Consider the following 26,292-nt stretch of genomic DNA (forward strand, 5'->3'; position numbering starts at 1 on the left):
TATATATATATATATATATATATATATATATATATATATATATATATATATATATATATATATATATATATATATATATATATATTAGGCCGGATCATAAAAAATTAATTTTTTTTAGAATTTATGAAAAGTGGCGTGATATAGTGTTGTTTAATATTTACAAAAAAAATATTTCTAAAGAATTGATTATACTTTGCATTTTTAAGTTTTAAGGTTTTATATGCTAAGTATATTTACTTTAGTACATGCATTAACTGAAACATGCATTTAACCCTAATACTAGATATAATCCCAAGGTTATGAAATTGAACCAAACCTATACCTACCTAACTAAATTAACCCTAATGATATGATTAACTCCAACGCTATTATAACTTTATATTATTATTATATTATTATTATTATTATATTATTCTATTTTTATATGATTGTTTATTAATTTCTGCTTTTATCAACTGATTGCGGAATTTATCCGTCTCATCTTGTATTTTTAGAAATTAACTGAAATTCTGATATGTTATAAAATTGTAAAACAATAATGATTTCAAGATCTAAAGCTTCAAAGAATCGTCATATACTTTTTGGAGAAGGTCGTGAATTACCTAATTTTTGCTTGCCAACCCACAAGCAAGTAGGCAAAGCATACATGTCTGAGAAGAATTATGAAACTGAACCACTACGGTCTGTTTGTAAGAGACTAGCAGAGAAACTTTCTCAGATATGGATTAAAGCATCAGTTCCTACTATAAGTCTTCGAGGCATAGAATTACAGCTGGAGAAGTACATAGGCAATGTTCAGAAAGTGATTCGATCAAAGTCTGCAACAGTCAAACAAGATGAAATAGAAAAAGATCTTGACACATTGTTTGACATTTGTTCGTGTAAATGCAAAGAACTTTCATCTTGTTGCTGTCCAATGGTTCTGAAGGTGCCAGCAATTGAGCATGACTTCCTAACTGATCAACGCACTATACGTTTTGGAAGAATAGCTGGAATCGACAAGAAGGAATCCGCACGTGCTGAGAGGCGTTTGAAACAAAAATCTGTTTCATTATCAAAGGAAGAGACTGCAGTTAAGTGTGCCAGAGTCGTTGAAGCATCTGATAATGAATCAGATAATGAAACAGACAACAATTCTGACACCGAAACTTAATCCCCTTCCGTATCAGATGTCGATACCAAAGTCACATCTACTCGTCTGAAAAACCGTTGTTTAAAAAATATTGCTCTACAAGCAGATGGTTTTGGCATATCAGATAGAGCAGTTGCCGCGATTGTATCAGCAACTCTGGTTGATTTTGGTATAGAACATATGGGGCCAGTGGATCGGAATAAAATTCGCAGAGAACGAAAACTACTGAGAACATCCTGTAAAAATGCTGATTGTAGAATTACTGGATTGTATTTTGATGGAAGGAAAGATCAGACTTTAAAACTTGAGGGGGATAGGCAGACTGTGATTTCTGATGAACATATTTCCATTTTATCAGAGCCAAATTCAAAGTATGTTGATCATTGTACGCCAACAAGTGGATCAGCCAAATCCATTGCAGATTCAATAATTGATACTGTTGACTGCACGAACCTTGTTTGTATTGGTTCTGATTCAACTAACGTTAATACTGGTTTAAACAATGGAGTTATACACAGAATGGAAATTGAACTTGGTCGACCACTGCACTGGTCCATTTGTCTTTTACATCTGAACGAGATTCCTTTTCGACATCTTTTTCACTCCTTAGATGGTGCAACAACTGGACCCCATTCATTTAATGGACCAATTGGCAAGTCTATTTCAATGTCTGTTCAGAAACCCATAGTCAGCTTTGCCATATTTGTTGGTGAACCTATTATATGCAATAAGCAGCTGATAAGCAGTGATCAACTGTACTTTTTCGAAATTGTTAATGCGGTGAAGACAGGTGTTGTACCAGATAGATTTAATTCTAGAACACCTGGGCGACTAAACCATGCAAGGTGGTCGACACTAGCAAACCATGTTCTACGCCTCTATATATCTACTGAAGATCCATCAAATGAACTAATACTTTTGGCTAAATTTATTGTGAATTCATATGCGGTTGTTTGGTTTGACATTAAGAAACATTCAAACTGCTGGAATGCTGCTCCACACTATTATAAAATGATAGAAACATCACAATTTCTTCCTGTGCGTTATCGAATAATTGTTCAGCAAGTTTTGAAGCGCAATAGCTACCCGGCTCATATCGAGAGCATTATTCTGGCTATGCTCAAAGACAACCGTCAAGTGATCCGTAAGCTTGCGTTGAAGAGAATTCTTCGTGCTCGTGAAGATGACATACCAAATCGAAAATTTCAACTCCCTGAGATACGATTTCAAGCGACTAGTTATGAAGAACTGATTGACTGGCAAACACAGCCCCGCTTGGAACCTGTTCTGACAAAACATATTCCAACTGTACAAATATTGGCATGGCTTTCGTCAGTTGAAGACATAGTTATTGACATTGAGCCATTTCCATGTCACAATCAAAGTGTTGAACGTGTGATTAAAATTGTGACTGGTGTGATTAAAAAACGTGATGGCTATATTCGCGTTCAACTGGAGCGCCGCAAGTTGATGCCTCACTTTGACACAAAATCTGAATTTAAGAACATTTAAGTATAGTTTCTAATCAACGTTTGCTAATGATATATTGTTTTGACTGTTCAAACAATTTGAATTTTATTATAAATTCAATCAATAAATTATGTAACAAATGAGCGTTTTTAAGTTAATTTATTTGAAAACTTCAAAGGTAAAAATACAAAGTATAGCAAAGTAGTAGCGAAAAACAGTTTGCAGCATTGCATTCAGCGTATTTGAGAGCCAATTACTGGAAATTCCCGAAGAAATTTTCCAAATTTTTTTAAGTTATGATCCGGCCTATTATATATATATATATTATATATATATATATATATATATATATATATATATATATATATATATATATATATATATATATATGTAAATTATTATTTTATAAACATTAATTAATACGAGTTTCTCTCGATACTAGATTTATTTTATTTATTTATTTTTATTAAAGAAATTTTTGCTGGATTATTGTAACCAGCGTGTTCAGCTTTAAAGTTTTTTGTTTTTGTTTTGTTTTTGTTTTGTTTTTTTGTATCTTATTTTTAAAACGGCAGTTTTATTTTATGTCAATGGGATGGTTTCATATTTTTCTGACGTAAATGCGCCATAAATGGTGTTCAAAATTTTGTTGACACATATTGACCCTCATCTAAATTGATACCGTTTTGTTGAGGGGCACATTGGTGGTACTGTATTTCGAGTGCCTCATGAACTTTCCTATCAAATTTTTAGCACCAACTTTTAGAGTTCTGCAACTGTTCCAGTTAATTTGTTGTGAACAATGTCTCATGTGTGTAGCTAATGCAGATCGTTCTGTTTTATTTCCTATTGTATTGTTTTTGTGTTGCTGCATGCGTGTTTTTATTTGCATTTTTGTTTCACCTATATACTTTTTGTTACAATGACATTTAATAAGATTGACTCCTGGGTGGCTGTTCATTTGTAGTTTGGATTTATTTCTTGATGTTAATATTGCTTTTAGGTTCAGGTTTGAATTAAAGACCGTTTTATATCCTGCCTTCCTATACACCTTATGTAATTTGGGAGACAATATTGGTACCCAAGGTAATGAAATTGTATATATATATATATATATATATATATATATATATATATATATATATATATATATATATATATATATATATATATATATATATATATATATATATATATATATATATATATATATATATATATACATATATAATATATATTTGTATATATATATATATACACACACATATATATATGCCTATATATATATATATATATATAAATATATATATATATATATATATATATATAATTTATATAATAAAATAATATAATGTAATAATAAAATGTATATAAAAAATATAATGTATATATGTATATAAAATATAATGTATATAACTTATAATATTATACAATACTCAGAATTCGGAAAAATAATGTCGGCAACTTAAACTTAACATTGTTAGAAATTGGCAAAAAATATTTTACACAAAAGGATAACAATAAATATAGAAACGAGGTTGGCTATTATTTGCTGACCTCAAACACTTTTAGGTCGGCAGTTAGGTCAGCATTGTCAAATGCCAACCCTAATTTCGAGGGCTGAAAAAATATATATAAAATGTAATATGCATACAATTTATAGTAAAATATAATACAAGTTTATAATAAAATTTGAAGTAATAGTTTAGGTGTTGCAATATTTAGTATAGAATATTGAGTAAAATTCTGTGAAAATTAAAAGCACCTGTGTTAAATAACATCAGAAAACACTAATGAAATTTGCGTTATGCCTCATAAGGCGATTAAGTAACAGAGTATTTTAATAAAAACTTTTTTTTTACCTGTAGGTGACATTGATTTTTTTCATTATTACTTTTTTTGATCCAAATTAAAGAAAGACCTTAAAGCACACTCGAAGAAATTAAAACTTACTATTATTGAGAAACAATTTATTAATATTATTATTATTAACTTACAATTATTGAGAAATTAATTTATAGCTAAAAAAATTATTTTTGCTCAGTTTATATTTATGAGATCTTTTTTTTTTGTTAGTTGCTGTTGGTCCTGCCAAACATCCTTTCAATCCTGTGAAATGAATCTTGTATTTCTTTTCTTGCTATTGACATGAGTAATCAAAAGTTTTTCAGTTAGGAAATATGAATCAGGCTTCAAAAAATACAAGTGAATTAAGTTATGCTTTAGAAATGATTCTGAATAAAACAAACATCTCTCTATTAGCAAAGTTTTTATATATGTTTAGAATATAAATTTAGTGTATTGCTTTTTATATGTTTTATATATATCTACATTTTATATATGTCTATATTGTGCGTATAAAGCTTAATCAGAATTTAAATTTTTTTTTTGTACGTTTCGAGTTATTAGAGAAGTATGAAAGGAAAAAAAGGGTCGAATACAAATATTTCATACAAGAACATATATGATTAGAAACAAAAAAGTATTTGCCTATCAAGGATAACTTTATTAATAAAAAGTCTAGCAAACCAAACTTTGTCAAAATGTTTTAATATTAGCAACTGCTGATATTAAAATTTTATATTGTCTTACTGTTTCTAATTGTCTCACTGTTTCTCATTAGAATACAGTAAAACTTTCTATTTGTTTCTCATTATTTATATGTTATTATTATTAACGAATCAGCAGTACACCAAAAAGTTTAAAATTATTTGGTTGCCGATATAAATTAACTATTAGGTTTAAGATTATATATTAAAAAGTTCTTAAAAACTTTGAAACTTAAAACTTACAAATAATAAACTCTTTTTTTCTCCTAATTTGATAAATTTAAAATCAATCATAATTAGGATGTTCAATATATAACACATGTAACTATGATTAGAAGTATATTTAAAAATTACCTGGACAAGATTGAGTATTACATGGTTGTTCCTCAGCAGATACACCAACACAGTCATTGCCACCAAACTTGGGAGAAGAGCAAAATCTATATCTTTGTTGGATACCTCCATCGCAGCCTTTGGAGCACTTGGTAAACATTGACCAACTAGTCCAAGCACCATTAATGGGACTAAGTTCTTAATAGTTAATAAAAAAAAAAATTCATAAATTTTTTTTTTAGATTTTTATATTTACCATTTTTTTATCTAAATTTTTTTTATTTTATAGGCATACTTTTTTCACAGTTGTCAGCAGGTGAATATCCATCATTACAAACACAAGTGCCATCTGAAGCGCAATCCTATAATAATAAGCTTACAAACCTATATATTAAGATTGATTTTATTTACAATGTTTGAACTTAATTCATGAAAAAATCAGTTCGGAAAAAAGTAAATAAAATTACCCCATTTCCAGAGCATTCTTTTCCATCTACTATTGGGCATGTATTAAAACCATGTTCAACAGTGGATCCGCATGCTGTATTGTAGCAAAACTGAAAAAAAAAAAATATATATATATATATCATCCATTATTTAAAAAAAATTGAATTTAATGACATTAGTTTTTTTTTTAAAGTGTAGAATTTTAAGACAGAAAAATAAGAATTTTTTTAAAAAAAATTCTTAATTTTAGAATCTTTTACTTAAGATTAAGTTCTACATGCTGCATCACTAATGACCTGATACCAATATAGGAGTAGATGAGAGACTCAATGCATCTTTAGTTTAATGCATACATAGACTGGAATAAATTTTTCTTTTTTATTAAAAAAATTTGTTTCCACTTAAAACCACAAAGTATGAACAAATGTAGAAATAGGGTCACAAGCAATTTAGTGCATCAAAATTGCTTAATACTACTACATATGAAACAGTCAAATGGTAAAATGTGTCATTTATTTTGACTTATCATAAGTCTATCATGAAGATTATTGAAATAGGCATATGTTATAAATTAGTAATTTATATAGCTGGATCAAATGTTTTCTCAAAATTATAAGGATATTTACAATAAGGGTTATTATTAACAGTTCAGTGTAACTTAACATTGTCCCCATTGAGTATCCTGAAGTTTTAGAGATTTATTACACAGGAATTTTTCTAAACATAAAACACCTGCATATTAAAACATAAAATACCTGCATATTAAAACATAAAACACCTGCATAGTATATCTATTATAAATTTGTACTGTGTGTGTATATATATATTTACATATATAAATTAAACTTTAAAACCTTGTTTATTCCACATTTGGTACCTTCTAAAACCATTCCCAACTTGCCCTTTACACTTTCTGTTATAGATGCACCACTTTAATTAAAAAATAATAAAATAATATTATAAAACATAACGATACAACAAAATATTCAAAGATGTATTTTTAATTAAAATTTCTTGAACAGAAGCCAGTAAAGCCTTTAAGTCTTTAAATTAGATACTTTATTTATGCAAAAATTAAGTCATTTGATGTTATAAAAAATACAAGGTTATCTAAGGTTATAAAGCCCACAAAGTTATTTCATGTTACAAAGAACACCAAGTTCATTTTATAAAGAATGCAAAAACAATTAATTATATATCACTGCAATTGAGGAGGCTACACTTTCTTTTTTATTAATTTTTTCTTTTTTCACCTCTTTACCCACCTCTAACCACCTTTTTTTGACAACATGATGATGTTGTCAAAGGAATAAATTTATTAAAAATGTTAAAAAGTACATAATAACCTGCAGTTTTGATTGTCATATGTAAACTGTTTGTAGTATTTTCCGTAATCAGGTTGTCTGATAGATTTTGCTTGTTTTGCATAACATTGTAGTTGACCACATTTAACATTACTTAAAATAAAAAAAAAACATTGAATGTATTATCTTATAAATAGTAAATATATACACATCTATATATAGTACATATGTATATGTTATATACATATTTAATTTATTGCCTGTAGTTAAATAGAAAAAATCTAAGAATACTTTGTCAAACATGATGTATTCTTTGTAGAATCACAAGTTCCAAATCCATTTTGAATTGTATTTAAATTATTCCAACAAGAATCAGAAGCAACCAAAGCATCTATAATTTTTTAAAAAGGACATACTTTTAATAAAATGAAAAATGTGTGTTTTACAAATCTAATGTTTTAAAGTTTTATTGTTTTAAAAAAAACTTCAAATTTCTGTGTTCTTTACCTTACAAAAAGAAAAAAAAAAAAAAAACTCAACTTTGATAAAGTTACAAAATTTTAAATTGTTCAAAATATAAAGCATAGCAAAGTGGTGAAAGGAGAGATTTAAAATGTTACAGTTGAAAACAAATGTTTAATGACACAACAAAGCAAAAGCATCTAAAAAAATTCTAATTGTGGTAGATTGTGGCTTTTTTTTTTTGGGGGTTGAAAATGATTAGATAAAAACTGTCAAACTATTTTTCAAGTCAATCCAAATCTAACCTAAATTAATTTTAAACAAGTTTAGTACAAAGCACAAACTCAACTGAAAAACCAAGAATAAAGTTTATTTGTTTATCCTGTAGATACTATATTTTATTTTTTCTAGATATTAGAATTTTTCATCAGCCATCTTGATCAACAAGAAATCATTTAACAAGGTCAAAAAGGTTTTTCTGATGCTGAAAAAATGTAAAAGAATTTCATGCAAATAAAATTCCGCTGTTTTTAATTTTTTAAAATTAACTTAATTTTTTTTAAATAAAATAAATAAAAGAAAAATTTTATTTAAATTCTTACCTGATTCCCACAAAGTTTGACATTGTTGTATTAATGAAGGAGTACATAAACCAGAGAAACAGTAACTTTCTAAATTCTATATATTACAATAGTTTTAATATAGATTATACAAAAGGTTCACCCCTCCCCTATTTACCCCCTCCCCCTTAATTAAAGATTCTACTAGAGATTTTTCTAGAATTTTTAAAATTTTTATTGCAAAATCATTTTTTGTTTTTTATCAGAGATTTTTTCAGGAGTGGTTTGCATCCCAGGAGTTTCCAGAAGTAGTTTTTTCAAATGTATATACAAAATGTTGTAAAAGTTCAAAACACATCATATCCAATCAGTTATGTCACATCTAATCACTCTAATTACATTCGGTTTCTAACTGCTTTTGTTCAATAATAAGTAAAAGAAGTCATTTGTTAAAACAAACCTTTTTTGCATCTGGATCACTTTCTAAATAGTCAAGCCATATAATATTATCAGCAGAGTATTGCAAACTGTAGCCAGTTGTTCTATCCCAGTATGTTTTTTGCATTTCCACAGTTGCTATCCTAACGTTCTTAACAAAAAATATAATAAAAATAAAAAAATAAAAAATAGGCTTTTAATAATCTTAGATTAACACTGATCTTTTTTTTTACAATAAACAAAGTTGTCTTTAAAATCAAAAAAAAAGATTCTGTATTAAAAAAATTAATGGTATGCAGCAATACCTTTCCAAAATCAATTTGAATCCAACTTCTACTGCTAACCTTAGGACACCAACCATCACTAGTCACTATCACATTAAATGGTGCATATTTATCACTATATACACTACTGGCAGTGTATGCAGATTGTTGCAATGCTTTATTACTCATCCCCAAAGGTACATTACAATCTAAAATCAAAAAAAGTTACAGCAAAAACTGTGAAACGCCTTATTTTAAAAAATTGTTTTGTATATCAATGGGCATCAATTAAAGATAAAACAGGATATTTTGTCAAATGTAAACTTTTTTCACAAACTAACTTGTTATTAAATTGCCTAACATTAGGAAAGTGTTGTGTATCCAACTATCCTATAAATATTAAGACTAGAGACACCCATTGTCTTATGTCCAGTAGACAATAAACTTACAACTAAATTGTGTTGATATAATATTTAAAAAAAATAAGAATCTACATAAGTTGGATATTCTAAATATATCGTAATGTATATCAAAAATATCAAAAATGCAAAATATATCAGGTACATAAAGTATTTTAAAAATACCATACAGTAGCACTTAAAAAAATATTTATATTATAATTGAAAACTTTAAAGTTGCATTACAATTAGGGTATAAGACTTAAACTTACAGCCCAAACCAATAATGAACTATGTTAGTATAACATTTTTCACAAACTAAAATCTATTCGAGTTGGGTATTCTAAAAATATCACAACAGGGTCATTCTATTATTTGCAGTCTATATTAAATAAATGCTGACTGCAAAAATTTTTAGCTAAAAATATACATGGATTGTGGAGATACCCTCAGTTGAAATAATGCTGATTCAGCATTTTTGTTATCTGAAGAGACAACAAAGCAATTTTTTAGCATATATCTTGATAATTGTTTAAAGGATTTTCCTAATCCTCCACTACCCTTTTTTATCCAATTTTATTCAATATTATTAACTAGAAAATTATTGATTTTTGGAGCTAAGATGGGGTTGTCACCCAAAATCCCAGAGAAAAATGTTGATTGTATATCATTACATTATCTTAGGTCTATTGAAAAAATTAGATTCATGTATTGTCTCTAATATTTGATCATTGTAAGCACTCAAAAACAACATCTTTTCAGAATTTCTTAAAAAAAATTGAATTTTGTAATGAAGTAGATTTTTTTAATTAAAACTTCAATATTTAATAACTAGTTATACTAGTGATTACACACTCATATACATCAGCAAATTTTTTACACACTCATATACATCAGCAAATTTTTACACACTCATATACATCAGCAAATTTTTTACACATTCATATACATCAGCAAATTTTTTACACACTCATATACATCAGCAAATTTTTTTTTCTTTAAAAGTATGTTGAGACATACTTTTCTAGTTCTAGTTACAGCAGAAATAATATGTTAATTAAAAAATATATATTTTATTGAGATTCATGAATACATTTTCAGTTGATTATAAAACTTATTTAAATTTGTTTTTTAGGCAACATAATGATTTCTCTAGACTTGGCAAAGGTTTTGCAAAAAAAAAAAAAAAAAAGTATATGTAATGTCAGGTTGGAAGTTCTGCAGCGAATGTTACAAACAAGTAGTAGAAGTTGGTAAAGATTTCGGTTCACAGGAGGAATATTAATCAAAACATAAGAAAAAGGTTAAGTAGGTTTAAATACAAAATAGGTTTTACTACTCAATTTTAATGAACTTTTCAATGTATGCGTAAAGTATTTTTCTGATAGCTGTGTGACGCAATTTAATACTTCAATCTTTGTCATCACAGTAAAGATTTAAATGGTGAATGGGTATTTTTTGCTATTTTTCTTGCTACTAGCCATGGTAAACCCCCCTGTGATGGTATTGGTGGGATTTTTAAACAAGTAGTTTGTCAAGAAAGTCTAAAACAAGTAACTACTGGGTAGATTTTGGATGTTAATGACAGTACTCTTTTTGTAAAGCCAAAATAACTGGCATTTGTTTTAAATTACTTTCAAAGTATAAAATTGACTAAACTAGAGCAAATTTAGAAAAAAGTTATTTAGATGGTAGAATAGTTTCTGATGCAAGATGGTAGAATAGTTTCCGATGCAAGATGGTAGAATAGTTTCTGATGCAAGACGGTAAAATAGTTTCTGATGCAAGATGGTAGAATAGTTTCTGATGCAAGATGTAAGAATAGTTTCTGATGCAAGGGTGTATTACAATTTTATTCCTAATAGTTCAAATACAATAAAAAAAGAAGAAGAATGGATACATGTACTAAAGAACTTGATAAAACTTCAAAAAACAAGTATAATAATATCAGGTTGTATGTACAACACATCTGATTTAGATTTAAAGAAATTTGTTACTATAATGATAATAATAATAAAAATAATAATAACAATAATAACAATAATAAATGTATAATGTAATGTTGTTCTAGTTTTATTTACTTATTTTTTGTAATTTAGTATTTGTTTTTTTCTTTTTTTTTTTCCAAATCCAGGAGTGGAGATTGGAGGAGGGGTTGGAAGGTTGGAAGTTGCATTTCCTCTTACCCCCATAGTATGCTTATGACTAAGTTTGTCCAAAACTAGTTATTAAATAAAGTTTTAATTAAAAAAACTGCTTTAAAAAATATTTTATTTCCTTCATTATAAAGTTCTGAAAAGATGTTTTTTTGAGTTCTTACTTTGATCAAATATTACAGAGAAAATGCAAAATGCATCTGACTTTTTTCAATAAACCAAAGATAAAGTAACCTAAAATAGAGTAACTCAAAATAAAGTAATCTGAAATAAAGTAACCTAAAATAAAGTGATACAATCAACATTTTTCCCAATTATTTTAGGTGACAGCCTCCATTTTAGCTTCAAAATTTAATAATTTACTTAAAACTTAAAAAGGAACAAATGCTATTTTTCTTTATACCCATTTATTTGTACTCACTCACTAAAAAACATAACCACATAATTCCCTAAATTTTTCAGTTAACAAATGTACACTTGACTGCAGGTAAATAAGATAAACCTTTTATGTTTTAATATATTGAACTTTAAAACCCTTTTTCACAATAAAAATAAATGTTTGTAACCATGTGATTGTAGAAAACTGCAAGTTTCTATTATTTTTGCAACTTGTCTGTATTGCTACACTTTGTGTGCAAACCAAAACAATAATTATCAATCATTTTTTATGTGGTGCATTTTCTTATATATTTATTTCTGCTGAGTTAATTTTTCAAAATAACTTTAAAAAAAAATTGTGTGTTTTTTTTATCACTTTTGTTAATACCATTTTATTTCAAATTTTAATTAATAGTTATATATTTTACACATAAAATTTTAAACTAATGGTAATGCAAAGTTTGTATTTTTTTTTAAAGTTATTTTTAATACAAAGTACATATTCATACACTGAATAATTTAGAAATTAGTTAGATAAAGTTATTTAGTGAGTGCATAGACTGTACATGACTGTACATGAACTGACTTAATAAAAATAGACACACCATAGTACATAAATCAAATAATTTGAAATTGAAACAATATGTATCAAATGTATTGAAAGTTGGTAAATAAAGCTTTTTAAAATAAAATAAAAATCAGACAAAAACATTTCATTTTTACATAAAATAACATTAATAAATAAAGTAATTACATAAAAATTCTGATAAAATAAAATAAATCTCCTAATAAAATATAAATATTAGTTTTATTTAAAATAAAAAACATTTGCGTATTTTTTGAATGAGGAACTATGAATAATCATAAATAAAAATATTTATCAAAAAAAAAAAAAATTGCCAAATTATTTATTTTCTTTAAAAACTTTACCAATAATAAAATTTTAAAAAAATTGGAAAAACAGCAAAAAAACAAACAGATTTTTTTACCTAAAATATTTATGACTATTACTCTTCGATCATATGTTGAAATACATGTTTCTCCAGATCCATTGTCTACTCCGGCTGCAACGTCGTGTGTAGGCCAACTGCCTCCTGGTGCAGTACATCGTACACATTTTTGGCTTTGGATGTGCTGAAGTGATTTTTCCTTTAACATAACATTAAATAAAGATATACAAACAATGATAAATAAATAATGATAAATAAAAAGAATAAAAATTTTTTTAAATACTTTTTAATAATAAATTGAAAAACTTTTTATTAATTTAAATATTATAAATACTTATTTACTTATTTTGTAAATATTTCCTAACCTTTGTTAATTGAAACCTTGGCGTTTCTCCAAGACAATCAGTTCTTAAAATTAAATTAAAATTAGTGTCTATACAGACTTTTTTTTTACTGCAATCATGTGTTAATGTACCGTCAGCAGCAAACAAAAATTTCATGTAATCATGTTCACAGTGGCCTAATCGTGTATCCCTATCAATATACTTTATGATTGTTCCATCTAAAACTGTTTCACTACAGCTGCTAATACTTGGAGTAATACAAAATGGAGAATGGTAATATAATTCAGCTGAAGTTATAGAAGTTGGAAGATTGACATAGTCTGAAAAAAATGAATATAAATAAGATATATACAAACAAAGATAAAAGAATAACTTTATGTAAAAAATCATTCTACAAAAGTTTAAAAAATTATTTATCTGTAATAAAAAAAAATTAATACAATTATAAATTTAAAAAAAAAAAATGAAACTTTATTAACTTCATTATTAATATAAAAAAGTACTGAAAAAAAATTTCCTGAGCATGTATCCTAAACTATTTGTGGATTCCAGATTTTAGAGACAAATTTTCAATCTTATTATATAATTTTATATAATATATTAATAATAAACACATAATATAGATCTGAACAATAATTTCTAACAATCGTTCAGAATAATGACTAGTGATTGAAGAATAAGTAATTCACTTAGGAAAATTACATGAAAAATTATAAAATTATTGCAAAAATATTCCCTTAGAGACTAATTCCGCATGAGGAATTCTCACTGAAAACCTGTAATTCAATAGAGGTTGAAGCGACACAAGACTAAACACAGTAAATATAATACTTAGTTGTAACAATTTAAAATATATAGATATAGAAATAAATGTCAAACAAGTATTAAAGCAATTCTCTTATTCCTATAAATAAGAATAAAAAACATTACAGTTATATAATTAATTTATTTTAAATATTTTAAAAATAAAACTTATACTATATTTAACATTTTAGTTTATTATAGTAGATATTTATAATATTTATTATAGTATATCTTTTAAGTTCAATACTTGGTAACTTTTTAGTTTTAATAGTGTTTTAATAAGTTTTTCTGCATGTTTATTTCATTTAAATGATAAAAAAAAAATTTAAAAAGTGTAAGTTACTCTCATGAAATAATAATAAAAACTTAATAAAAAAGTTTATAGAAAAATAATTAGTTATGATGAAACATTTATATGCAATCATATATTATCAGGTTGATGTAAATGTTATTATTCAGTTCTAAAATATAATAGTTGCCTAGCCATAGAAATTAATAGTCATAGCCATAAAAATAGTAAATGAATAAAACTGAGTTTCATCCCATGTTAAAAATTTCACGTTAAAAATTATTGTTTAACAGCTAATAAAACAAATAAATCACATGACACAAATTAAGTCACATGACACAAATTACATTAAAAAAATGACTAGAAATAAAAACTGAAAAATTAAATTTAACACAAAATCAAGTAAAATAAAAAATCTAAAAAATGGTTGGAATACTTTTTTAACTCTTAAAAAACAAATTATCATCACATACTATGATTATTTTAATAATAAATTTATTAAATGAAAGTTATAATTATTTAAAACAAATTTAATTAATATATTTATTAATATATAAATTAATATTAATATTATTATGCACAATGTTCAATTCAAATATTTGAAATACTACCTTCAACAGCAGGACAACCACGTACATCAGCTTTAAAGCATGCTGAACCTTCAACATTCCAATGCTTTGGTAAAATTTTCAAATATCTACTGATTATTGGAGGAGAAAGCCTTGAAATAGCCCGCCAAGAATCGCCAGTAGGTCCAACAAAAAACTAAAAAATGTTTTGAATAAAACATTTTGTAAACAATAAAAATGTTTTTTCAAGATAGTTCTGTATAATAAAACATAACTATAAATTTAGTTTATTATATACTGTAGCGTCCTAAAGTAATTGGACAAACAGCTTTATTGTTATACTTTCTCATTAAGTTAACTTTAAAATGAATTTTACTTTAATTATGTGTAATTAAACTACAAATATAAAAAAAAAACGAAAATTAAAATTTGGGAGTGATTACTAAAAATTTTAATAAAAGAATGCAAATGATTGGCTTAAATGTAATTAGATTAATTAAATATGTTCCTTTAAAGCAATATTGATACAAAACATGACAAATCTTCAGCATTTTTTTATGATGATTTCTGTTATATAATATATGTTACATAAGATTACATTCTGTTACAGATAGTCTATAATCTGTGCATAATGCTAGCATTTGGTTGAAAAACCTTTTGCCGCAATGACAGCATTGCATCTACGTGGCATTGAATCAACCAAATTAATTAAAACATCAATTGGTATTTCCTCTCAAATGCTTTTAATTAACTCAAATAAATCTTGTTGTTGGCTTGCAACAGCTAATTATTTACTCAATGTGCTCCCAAAGATGTCCTATTGGGTTCAAGTCTGGAGATTGTGCTGGCCTTACTAAGGCCTTATTAAGAAAGTCCAACCATGCAATTTTGTTCTTTGCATGTGGCAGCATTATGTCTTTGATTATTCCTTTATACATGTTGCTGTATAAAAGAATAATCAATTGTAACAATGCATTGTCCATAGTGTCTTGAACTTGATAGATTGGACCTACTCCATCACGGTTAAAACATGACCAAACCATTACTGAGACACCACCATGCTTCACTGTGGGAACTTGGTTCTTAACATCATTTTGGTGACCTGGACGTCAAACATATTTAAAATGTCAGAGCTAAACATATTGAACTTTGACTCATCACTCACAATAATAGCTTGGCAAAAAGTTGTTGGTTTTGGCCTTCCGTATTTCTGCAATGCTTGGAAATGATTCTGTTGCCAAAAAAATTTCGTTGTATAGCCAACTGTCGATTGTGGAATATTCATTTCTATTGAAATTTGTTGCACAGTCTTAGATGCTTATGTAATTAATTTTTGTACAGCTTCTGTTAAATATTTATTATGTACATTATGAATTATTGATTATGGAACGTTTTATAAAAATATGTGTTCAGAAAAAGTAGTTTTTACTTTTGAGCCAATCATTTCCATTCATTAAAGTTTTGAGTAATTACTCTCAAATGTGATCTTTTTTTTGTTTTTCATAATTGTAGTGTAACTTAATACACTTATAAGAATTTTCATATTAAAACTTAACTTAACAAGAAAATATATATATATATATATATATATATATATATATATATATATATATATATATATATATTATAAACATAAATTTCAAAATAACAGACTAGGTATGTTTATATTTATGTTTATAAACATATATAAATATATAGAATAGCTAAATTAAATGTAAAGAAACTAAAGATGGGCAAGTACCTTCACAAAATTACCACAGGGAATTCCATTACGTAAAGTTTTATCAATTGGACACTAAAGCAAAAATTAATCATTTAAACTTATAAGAAAAATATATAAGACATTGAAATAAAAGAAAACTATATATACAATAGCCTTGTCTCCTTCACAGAATTCCGGTAAGTCACATTCACCAGCTGCTTCTCTACATAAAGTTCCTTGTTTCCTGAACTTAAGATAAAAATATATGAAAAAGTTTTATAATTATGAAAAAACCCATTTATTTCATTATTATTTATTTTATATGCACATACAGGGTGTCTGCCAATATTTTAAGGTGGAGTTCCCTGATTTTTCTCTGATACTTCCCTATTTCACTACCTATTCTCCCTGATTTAGTTTAAAAGTTACTCAAACTCAACTTCAAAAAAATAAGACTTAGATTCTTTTAGAGAAATGTTCTTCTTTAATTGCAAAAATATAAGCATTAATACAACACAGATTTAAAGTATCAAGAGAAATAAATCTGCTCAATAAATTTTTTTATTATGAGTACAATATACTTAAGTTGTGTAAGTTTGATGAACAGCTATATATATATATATATATATATATATATATATATATATATATATATATATATATATATATATATATATATATATATATATATATATAAGGGGCTATTCTAGGAAAATTATTAGGGCAGCGGTACCCTGTGCCCTTGCCTACCATAAAGAAGTTGTGAGGAAACATTGCTATGTACTTACATAAAAATTTATGTAAGTACATAGTCTATATCATACTATTTAAATATTTATAGCAGGAGTTGGCAACCCGCTGCTGGCAAGTTAAATTTGATGTTAAAGCTTCAATGTTAAAATGTGGCTCTCCAGCTACATGTATAAATACTTTTATAACATTAAAAACAAGATGTTAGTAGCTCTTTAAAAACTGTAAAATCTTGATAAAATGTATATTTATAAAGATTTATAATTTTATAATTGTATAATTGTACTTTGTAATAAACTCTTCCCTCTTAAATGTGCCAACACCTGGTTTATACAAATTATCAAAGTACTATTTTGTTATAACAGACTCAATTAGAAATAATTTACTTTCAATGTGAAATTGGATAAAGTCTAAAGTTAAAGGAAAGAGGATTAGCACATTCATGGAATTGCAACTATTAATTATAATATACCAACTTAAAAATATAAACTTGTTATGTGAAAGAAGATCTTGAAGACCTTGTCAAAGATTTTAATAGTTATTTCTTTATCATAGAATTTTGGAAAACATCAAGAAATATTCTCTTTAAGTTTTAATGTTTCTCTTTGCTTTTTTAAATTACATAATTGAAAGGATTTTTTTATTATTGACATAATATTGACTTGCAGTTCTTCGTTAGGTTGTGTGAATTTAATTTTTTTACCTTCTATTATGCGCTGGAAGAAGTTTAAACCAATAGTGTTGCATGCAGTAATCACTTTTACTCCTATTCACTTTTTGTTCAGAGCAAACTTTTGTAAAGCATTTGTAAATGGTTATATATATTTAAAAAATGTGTATAAGTTAAAAGTTGAATTAAATTTTTTTTCTGAACATTTTACTTTTAATCACTTTTTTTTGAAGTTGTAAACTACTACTATTACTACTATTTAAAATGTTTTTTTCTTTTTTTTTAATTTTATTTTAGTGTTTTTTCTTAAGAGAGGGGAGGGGGGTTTCTCTGAAAGTTTGACAAAATATATATATCTATCTAGTAATATATATATACATACATACATACATACATACATACATACATACATACATATATATATATATATATATATATATATATATATATATACATTCATATATGTATATATATATATATATATATATATATATACACATATATACATATATATATATATATTTACATATATATATATGTTTATATATATATACATATATATATATATATATATATATATATATATATGTATATATGTATATATATGTATGTATATATATATATATGTATATATATACATATATACATATATATATATATACATATATATACATGTGTATATACATATATATATATATATACATATATATATATATATATATATATATATATATATATATATGTATATATGTATATATATGTATATATATGTATGTATATATATATATATGTATATACATACATATATATATATATATATATATATATATATATTTGTGTATATAACAATTTTTATATGTTTTCTTTAAAAAACAAAAAAATTGCTACTTAACGAAATAAGTAGGAATTAATAAAAATATTATACTACTATTTTAACAAATTAGTTTTAGTATTTTAAAAAAGCAATATAAAAAAATATAAAAAAATAAAAAAAAACACCCTTTTGTGTGTGTGTGTGTGTGTGCGTGCGTGTGTGTGTGTGTGTGTGTGTACAAAATATAATTAACAAAATTAAAAAAAAAAAGGTTTATAAAAATCTATAATCAATGCAGTGAAACTTAGAATCAAAATATTACCTGCAACACTAAAAACACACACAAAAAATGTTTCGCAGACAAGAAAATATATTTTAAAAATCATTGATTTAACCAAAGGTTTTGGGTATATGGAAAAAAGGTTTTTTTATCTTTTTTTTTTTTTTATCTTTTTTTTTTCTTTTATCTTTCTATCTTTTATCTTTTTATCTTATATTTTATTTTATACTACAGTCTGAATAAAATGTCACTGATAATCTTACAATCTTAAAATATGTTATTTTAATTGGGTATTAGTTCTTGCATTGACTAATGAGTTTGGGTATTAGTTCTTGCATTGACTAATGAGTTTATCTATAATAGCAAAGAGATCTATAGCAAAAAAAAAGGGACTAGGTGTTTACTTAAAGTGTCTGCAGTGTTCAAATTAGTGCTGTGCAGACTTAATTCAACATTTTCTTTTCTATATAGATTTTTATAAAATTTTTTTTAATTTTAACTTTATTTATTTATATACATTTATCCAGTCTTGCTTATCCAGTCTTGATTTAAATTTGTTTAAGTAGTCAGCCTCTACAACCATAACTGAAAGTTTGTTTGAAATCAGACAAACTCTGTGAAAAAAAGAAATTTTGAGACTTGCCTGAAAATTATTTATTTTGCAAGAAATACCCTTGACAGTATGAAGATACCATAAGCATCCTGATTATTTGATTGTGGTTGTAGTTGAAATATATGTGCCAACTAAGTCTATGCATGATTTAAAGACTGGTTTGAAATAAATACTGAACCACTTGATTTAAAATCTTCTAAAACTAAATCTTATCATCTTATTATTTTCCTTTTTCTTCTTTTTCTTTTTTCCTTTTAAGTAGTTAGATAGATTAGTAGTTTTTAGTTTTTTTTAAAAAGCAAAATATTTTAGAAAAATTTTTATAAAATGCTTTTACAAAGATTTATATTAGTAAAAGATAAATTTTTGATTTTATTGAATTTGGTTCATTAAAGAAATCTAAAATTTTATAATGTTTAATAGGCTGCCTTTTAAAAAAACTTTGGTTTGAAATCTTTTTTTTTGCATTGGTATGTGTGAGGATTTAAACCTGACTTTAGTGATTTATGGTCATTGAACAGATTTTATACTTAAATTAAAATAATTTTTTTTTTATCTTTAATTAAGTTTTAAAATTAACATTAATATTATCAGGTCAAGCATATAGTTATTATTATCACTTTAATATTGGTAACATTGTAGATTCACTTAGTAAGCAAAGTCTAGAAAAGTGGTCTGATCTTTTTACATCTCCCTAGGATAAGGCAGAACTATTTGCAAATAACTTTTCTTCTAATTTGAATCTTAAATCTAATGGTCATACTTTTCCTGCCATTCCATTTAAACAGGTTAACCCATTGTTAGACAACCAAATCACTCCAGCCTCCTTTGCTAAAGTCATTTCTTAATTAAACTCTTCTACAGCTTGTGGTCCAGACAATATTCTTGTCATAGTCTTACAAAAGTGTTCTCCTTCAAAAGTGTTTGCCAAAACTCTTATTAAACTTTAATAAGTGCTTGACTAAATCTTGTTGTTTGCATTCTGGGGTAATGCAAGGTTCTATTCTTGGTCCTGTTATATTTCTTATTTATATAAATGATTTTCCTTGTTGCAGTATGATTAGAGATTTAAAGTTCAAGTTTTTTTGTTAATTTTGTGGATGATAAAAATGGATCTTTTTAAAGTTCTTTAACAATTCTTTGAACTAGTATTTGTGATGTTTTTCTTGAGTGCCTGCCTCAATTACTTTAGCTTTCATGAGATCCAAATGATTTTCATAAGTTTAATCTGATAGCTTTACTTGAAAAAAGTAATAGATCAGATATTGCAAAATCTATTTTAATATTTTAGAGTACCTTTATGATAAAAGTGAAAACACAAGAATAGGGTAAATTAAATTAAGAGAGTGAAAACTTATAAAAAAATGCTTCATCTTAAAACCATTACATTAATTTTAAGAAAGAAGGATCTCATAAGCCTTGGATGGTAATCCAGACAAACCTGTCAAAACCACATAAATGTAAAATCATAGACATTTAATTTTTCTTAAAAAAATACATTATTATAATAATCATTATTATAAATCTTATTATTTTGCTATAAATTAGTTACCAAGCAAGATGGCTGACAGCATTCAGGATTTTTCACATAACTACATTGGGCACTGGGTTTTAATACACAATTATTTGGCTCACAACAATCATCACCATTTCTTTTGCACATCTAAAGTTAATATTTTAAATTGTATGAATATTTTTGCTTTATTTAAAAGATACTCTATATTATTTATAATACTTTTAGACAAGTAAGAATTGTAATAAATAAATTGATGTGTTCACAATGATAAATTTAAAAATAAAAAAACAAAGCCTAAAATGATTATTGTTTGTTAAAATTATAAGATATTTTTTGTTTGTTCTTCATACTCTAAAGATTATGAAAACCAAACTATAAAACTTTTTTATAGATAAAAAAAAAAAAAGTTATTTATAAATGCATTTTTTAAAACCTCTAAAGTTCCACAATCACATTCTTCATTTTCTTCACGAACTCCGTTGCCACACAATTTAGTCATGGGCTAAATCAAAATCCAGTTAACAAAATAAATTCAATTTTATTAAAATCTAAGTCAAAATTAAATTCAAAAATTATTAATTAAATATAAATAACAACAACAAAAAACTGGATAAACAGAAATGTCATACAAAAAAGAAAGAGCCCAATCACTCTAACTTTTTTGTTCATGTTTAAGCAATTTTATTCAAGTAAAAGCTCTTTGTTTTCTCCACCTTTTAAGCTAAACTTAACTTTGACTTGTTTATTAAATGTTCTATATGAATAATATAAAAAAAGAAATTCTTTTTTGATCTGTGCAATACATTAGAGACATACTATGTAGTAAAAGAACAAAGTCTTTCCTTCTTCTCATGTTTAAGACTTTGTTACTATATAAAAAAATATCTTTTCTTTTCAGTGAATTTTTGTGAATCATACTTAGGTGACAACTAATAGGGCATTCAAAAAAATTTTCAAAATATTTACATTGTTTGCAAATGGAACCATTTAAACCATTTAAAAGATGCTTAGCAGATAATGGGTTTAACAAGACTGCAGCTTTATGTAACATAACACAACATAATAAAAATTTTTCAAGGTAATTAAGCATAATTTTTGTTCAAAATGATGGGTAAAAGCTTATTACTCATAAAATGATGGGCAAAAACTAATAAATGTAGTATAGCCTCAATTTTTATATTTTCACTAAACTTTGAATTTGTTCCCCAAATTAAAAAATTTTTTTTTTAAACAATTGCATACAAATACAAATTTAATAAGTAATTATTAAAACTTGGAGATGAAATTTTATCTAAAATGTACGTACAGCAGAAGGATAATCTGTTAAACAAGGATATCCATTTTTTTTAAACATTTCCATACTGCAGTCTGAGAAACCTGGTCTACTTGACCTGAAATTAAATAAAAAATTGTTCACCTAAAATAAACATAATACAGATAAATTAAGAAAATTCGTTTTCACCATCTTAGTTTAATTTAAAAAAAGTTTTATTCTTTAAACTTTATAGAAAAAGCATAGTTTAGCAAAAATGATACTTACTTTTCTCCTCCCATAAAGCATCCCCTCTTTGTTAAACACTTGCAGATTTCTAAAAAACAAAATTTTCAATGCTGTAGCTAATACAAGCTACAATAAAATATATTGCAAAATTCAAAACTAAACATTAAAAAAATCGGAATGTTGCAATTTTGCAAATTATGCAGCTTCAACATTAAAGCAGTATAATGAACTCATTAACTACTGAGTCAGACTTTTTGTAGTCATAAATATTATGGAATAATCTTCATGGAAATGATGGTAATTTTAAAAATCTTACAGTTAAATTTACAGATCTAGTCCTGCTAAGGTATGTGCAGAACTAATTGAAAAGAGGCTAGAAAATTTTAATATATCTTTGTCAAATATTGTCTGCATAACATCAGACAGAGCTTCTGTAAAGAAAAGAATGGTTAATAGGAAAATTGCCCAATTCCATTCAGTTTAATTCAAAAAAATCTCCTATCACCAACCTTTCCTTCACCACCAACCTTTCTTAACTAAAATGTGTTTTAAGCATCAAATTGATACTTTTTTCTAAACACTTAAAATTTGTTCAACTTAACAACAATGTTGCTAATGTTACACTATTGTCTTGCATTATATCTACTCAATTGATTTTTAAAGTCAGTGTTATATTAGGGTGTGTTGATTTTAATTCTTTTTCAATTTCAAAAATGGCAAGGTTACAAAGAATTTTATGGAGATTCCAAATCTGCAAAAAAAAAAAAAATTAAAAAAAATAATGTCTTGCTGGGTGGGTCAGCGTTGTTTTGAATGGAAAAATGACTGAAATGTGACTAATTAACAGGGCAAAACTATAATTAAAGAAAAAAATTTCTAAAATTTTTGATTAACTCAATAATTGCTATGTTGGATTTTAAGAAAATTGATTACTTGGTTTAAAGTAATCAATTAAAGTCATAAAAATAAATACAGATAAGGGGTTTTTGTAAAGAGTATTTTTACAAAAATTAGGCACTTTTTTTCATATTTTGGACAATTTTCATAGTTGAACTCACAAATTTTAAATAAAATTTATAAACTATTTATTATTAATTATATGTAAATTTTATAACATATCAGTATTATATAATATATATTATTATTGTATTAATATATAATATACTGTTTGTTATAACAAAAGTGTTTGACTTATTATTAGTTTGAGAAAAGAAAGTGCACCCTACGATAACATTAACTGTCTAAATTATGAAAAAATGGCTTAATGGTATACATATGCATCAATTCACCTATTTGTCGTAAAATCAGGTTCGAATCCTTTGACCACTCCTTTATGTGTGGTAGTGGTGTAGTGGTAAAGCGCTTGCTTTATAAGCGAGAGGTTCCGAGTTCGATCCCCACTAAGTCCCTGGTAGTACCGCGCTCAACTTATTTCTCCGCGCAGCGGCCTTGTTTGTCAAGGTTCGTGTTTCGGAGTTATAGAGTTGAGAGAGGGTTATAACCACTATTAAGTAGCCTCCTCATCTGTAGTGGCCTTCTCGGCCTTGAGGAGGTGAATAACACAAAAAAAAAAAAAAATGTGCTTCCGCTTAGCACCTCTTCACTCTATCACCTTTCTCTCTGTTCTTTATTGTTCCAAGACTGTACTCTTTTAGATATAATTTCTGATCAAATTGACCATGCTCTCTCTCATTACCCCTCTACCAATATTGTTGTTGTTGGTGACTTTAATGCTCATCACACTAAATGGCTTGGCTCTAACGCCACTGACCCTGCTTGCACTAAAGCCTATAACTTCTGCATTTCTCAATCTCTTACTCAGATAGTGACTTAACTTAGTTACTCCCTTTCGTGACAACCCTAATCATTTACCTTCACTACTTGATTTATGTCTGGTCTCTGATCCTTGTGTTCAGTTTCTCCTTTTTCTCCCTTAGGTGGTTCTGACCATGCCATGATCTCTTAAAACCTTTCATCTCCTACTTCATTTTCAGACTCACTCTATCATCGCACTACTTACTACTAACCTAAAGCTAATTGGGACCTTTTTCATGATTTTCTTTGTGACGGTCCTTGGGCTGATGTCTTCTCCCTCTCAGCTAAAAAATGCGCCTACTAGGTAACCTCCTGGATTCAGGCAGGAACAGATGCTGTTCCTTCTCGTTAGTTCCAAGTCAAGCCTCTTTCTACTCCATGGTACTCTTGTGCAGCTGCTACATCTACTTGTAATCATTTTCTTTATCTTTTTCAAAAGAATATCTTGAGAACAAACAGCTATTTATTATTGCAAGAAATCGTTATAAAAAGGTGCTCTCAAATGCTAAGCTCCATTATTCTCAGTTCACTAAATCTCGTATCTTATCTCAGAAGTTAGGTTCAAGAGACTTTTGGAAAATCTTCAACAGCATTGTTAACAAAGGAAAGTCTAACATTCCATCTCTCATTCATGGGACTGATCTTATTACCTCTCCCAAGGCTGAATTGTTTGCAAAGAACTTCTCTTCTAATTCGACTCTCAAATTTTATGGCTATTCTCTTCCTTCCATTCCAATTAAACAGGTTAACCCATTATTAAACATTCAAATCACTCCAGCTTCCGTTGCTAAAGTTTTATCTCAATTAAACTCTTCTACGGCTTGTGGTCCAGACAACATTTCTGTCATAGTCTTACAAAATTGTTCCCCGGAACTCTCTTCAATTTTCTCTAAACCTTTTAATAAATGCTTGACTGAGTCTTGTTTTCCCGCTTGCTGGAAAACAGCATTTATTGTTCCAATTTTCAAAAACTCTGATGAACATTCTGACCCCTCCAATTATTGTCCAATCAGTCTCCTTTCTGTTATTATCAAGGTCTTTAAGTCTTTGATAAACAAATTTCTCACATGCCATCTTGAGTCAAATGACTTGTTGTCAGACAATCAATATGGTTTTCCATCCTCTCTCTCTAGGGCTAACTTACTGACTGCTGTGCCTGAAAGATTTTACCATGCATTAGATGGAGGCAGAGAGGCTAGGGCTATTGTATAAATAAGGCTTTCGACAAAGTTTGTCATGTTAGTCTTTTCCATAAGCTTGTTTCTTATGGTGTACCTGGGAAAGTTTTTGAGATTATTAAGTCGTTTCTTTCTAACAACTTTATTAAAGTCATCGTCAAAACCCAACACTTTTCTTTTTTTTCCAGCAACTTCTGGGGTACCTCAAGATTCTATCCTTGGTCCTATTTTTTTTTATCTACATTAATGATCTTCTGACAACCTTACATCTAAAGTAGCTCTTTTTGCTGATGACTCAACTTTATACTCCTGTCTTGACAAAAAGTCTTATTTTTTCGATCGCTCAGAAAAACAGGCAGTCAATCTTAAATCTGATCTCATTTCTGTAACTGATTGTAGCTCACAGTGGCTTGTAAATTTTAACTCTAACTAAACTCAGTTATTTACTGCAAACAATTATTGCAGTACTGTCGACATTCCTATATTGATGAATGGCAACCCTCTCACTGAGTTCTCTTCTTTAACTCTTCTTGGATTATATTTACTACTGATCTTGGTAGTAAACAACTTTGGTAGTTGGACCCGGTCTATCTGCTAAGCTTGAGCC

General features: G+C 26.7%; 1 protein-coding gene across 1 annotated transcript in view; it reads right to left on the reverse strand.

Moving 5' to 3' along the window:
• Positions 1–26,292, reverse strand: part of LOC100209306 (uncharacterized) — a 78,795-nt gene that overhangs the window by 13,145 nt on the left and 39,358 nt on the right. Inside the window, exons 14-31 of the mRNA XM_065789610.1 lie at positions 22,732–22,780; positions 22,498–22,582; positions 21,625–21,693; positions 21,228–21,338; positions 16,717–16,797; positions 16,588–16,641; positions 14,889–15,042; positions 13,206–13,504; positions 12,880–13,039; positions 9,001–9,167; positions 8,718–8,846; positions 8,300–8,375; positions 7,527–7,626; positions 7,278–7,388; positions 6,786–6,861; positions 5,952–6,041; positions 5,780–5,846; positions 5,506–5,682 (exon numbers count right to left, since the gene is read on the reverse strand). Of these exons, the coding sequence (XP_065645682.1) occupies positions 5,506–5,682; positions 5,780–5,846; positions 5,952–6,041; positions 6,786–6,861; positions 7,278–7,388; positions 7,527–7,626; positions 8,300–8,375; positions 8,718–8,846; positions 9,001–9,167; positions 12,880–13,039; positions 13,206–13,504; positions 14,889–15,042; positions 16,588–16,641; positions 16,717–16,797; positions 21,228–21,338; positions 21,625–21,693; positions 22,498–22,582; positions 22,732–22,780 (2,055 nt within the window). The remainder of the gene's footprint in view (positions 1–5,505; positions 5,683–5,779; positions 5,847–5,951; positions 6,042–6,785; positions 6,862–7,277; positions 7,389–7,526; positions 7,627–8,299; positions 8,376–8,717; positions 8,847–9,000; positions 9,168–12,879; positions 13,040–13,205; positions 13,505–14,888; positions 15,043–16,587; positions 16,642–16,716; positions 16,798–21,227; positions 21,339–21,624; positions 21,694–22,497; positions 22,583–22,731; positions 22,781–26,292) is intronic.

The sequence above is a fragment of the Hydra vulgaris genome, chromosome 02, assembly GCF_038396675.1.
Source record: "Hydra vulgaris chromosome 02, alternate assembly HydraT2T_AEP".
In the NCBI taxonomy this organism is placed as follows: domain Eukaryota; kingdom Metazoa; phylum Cnidaria; class Hydrozoa; order Anthoathecata; family Hydridae; genus Hydra; species Hydra vulgaris.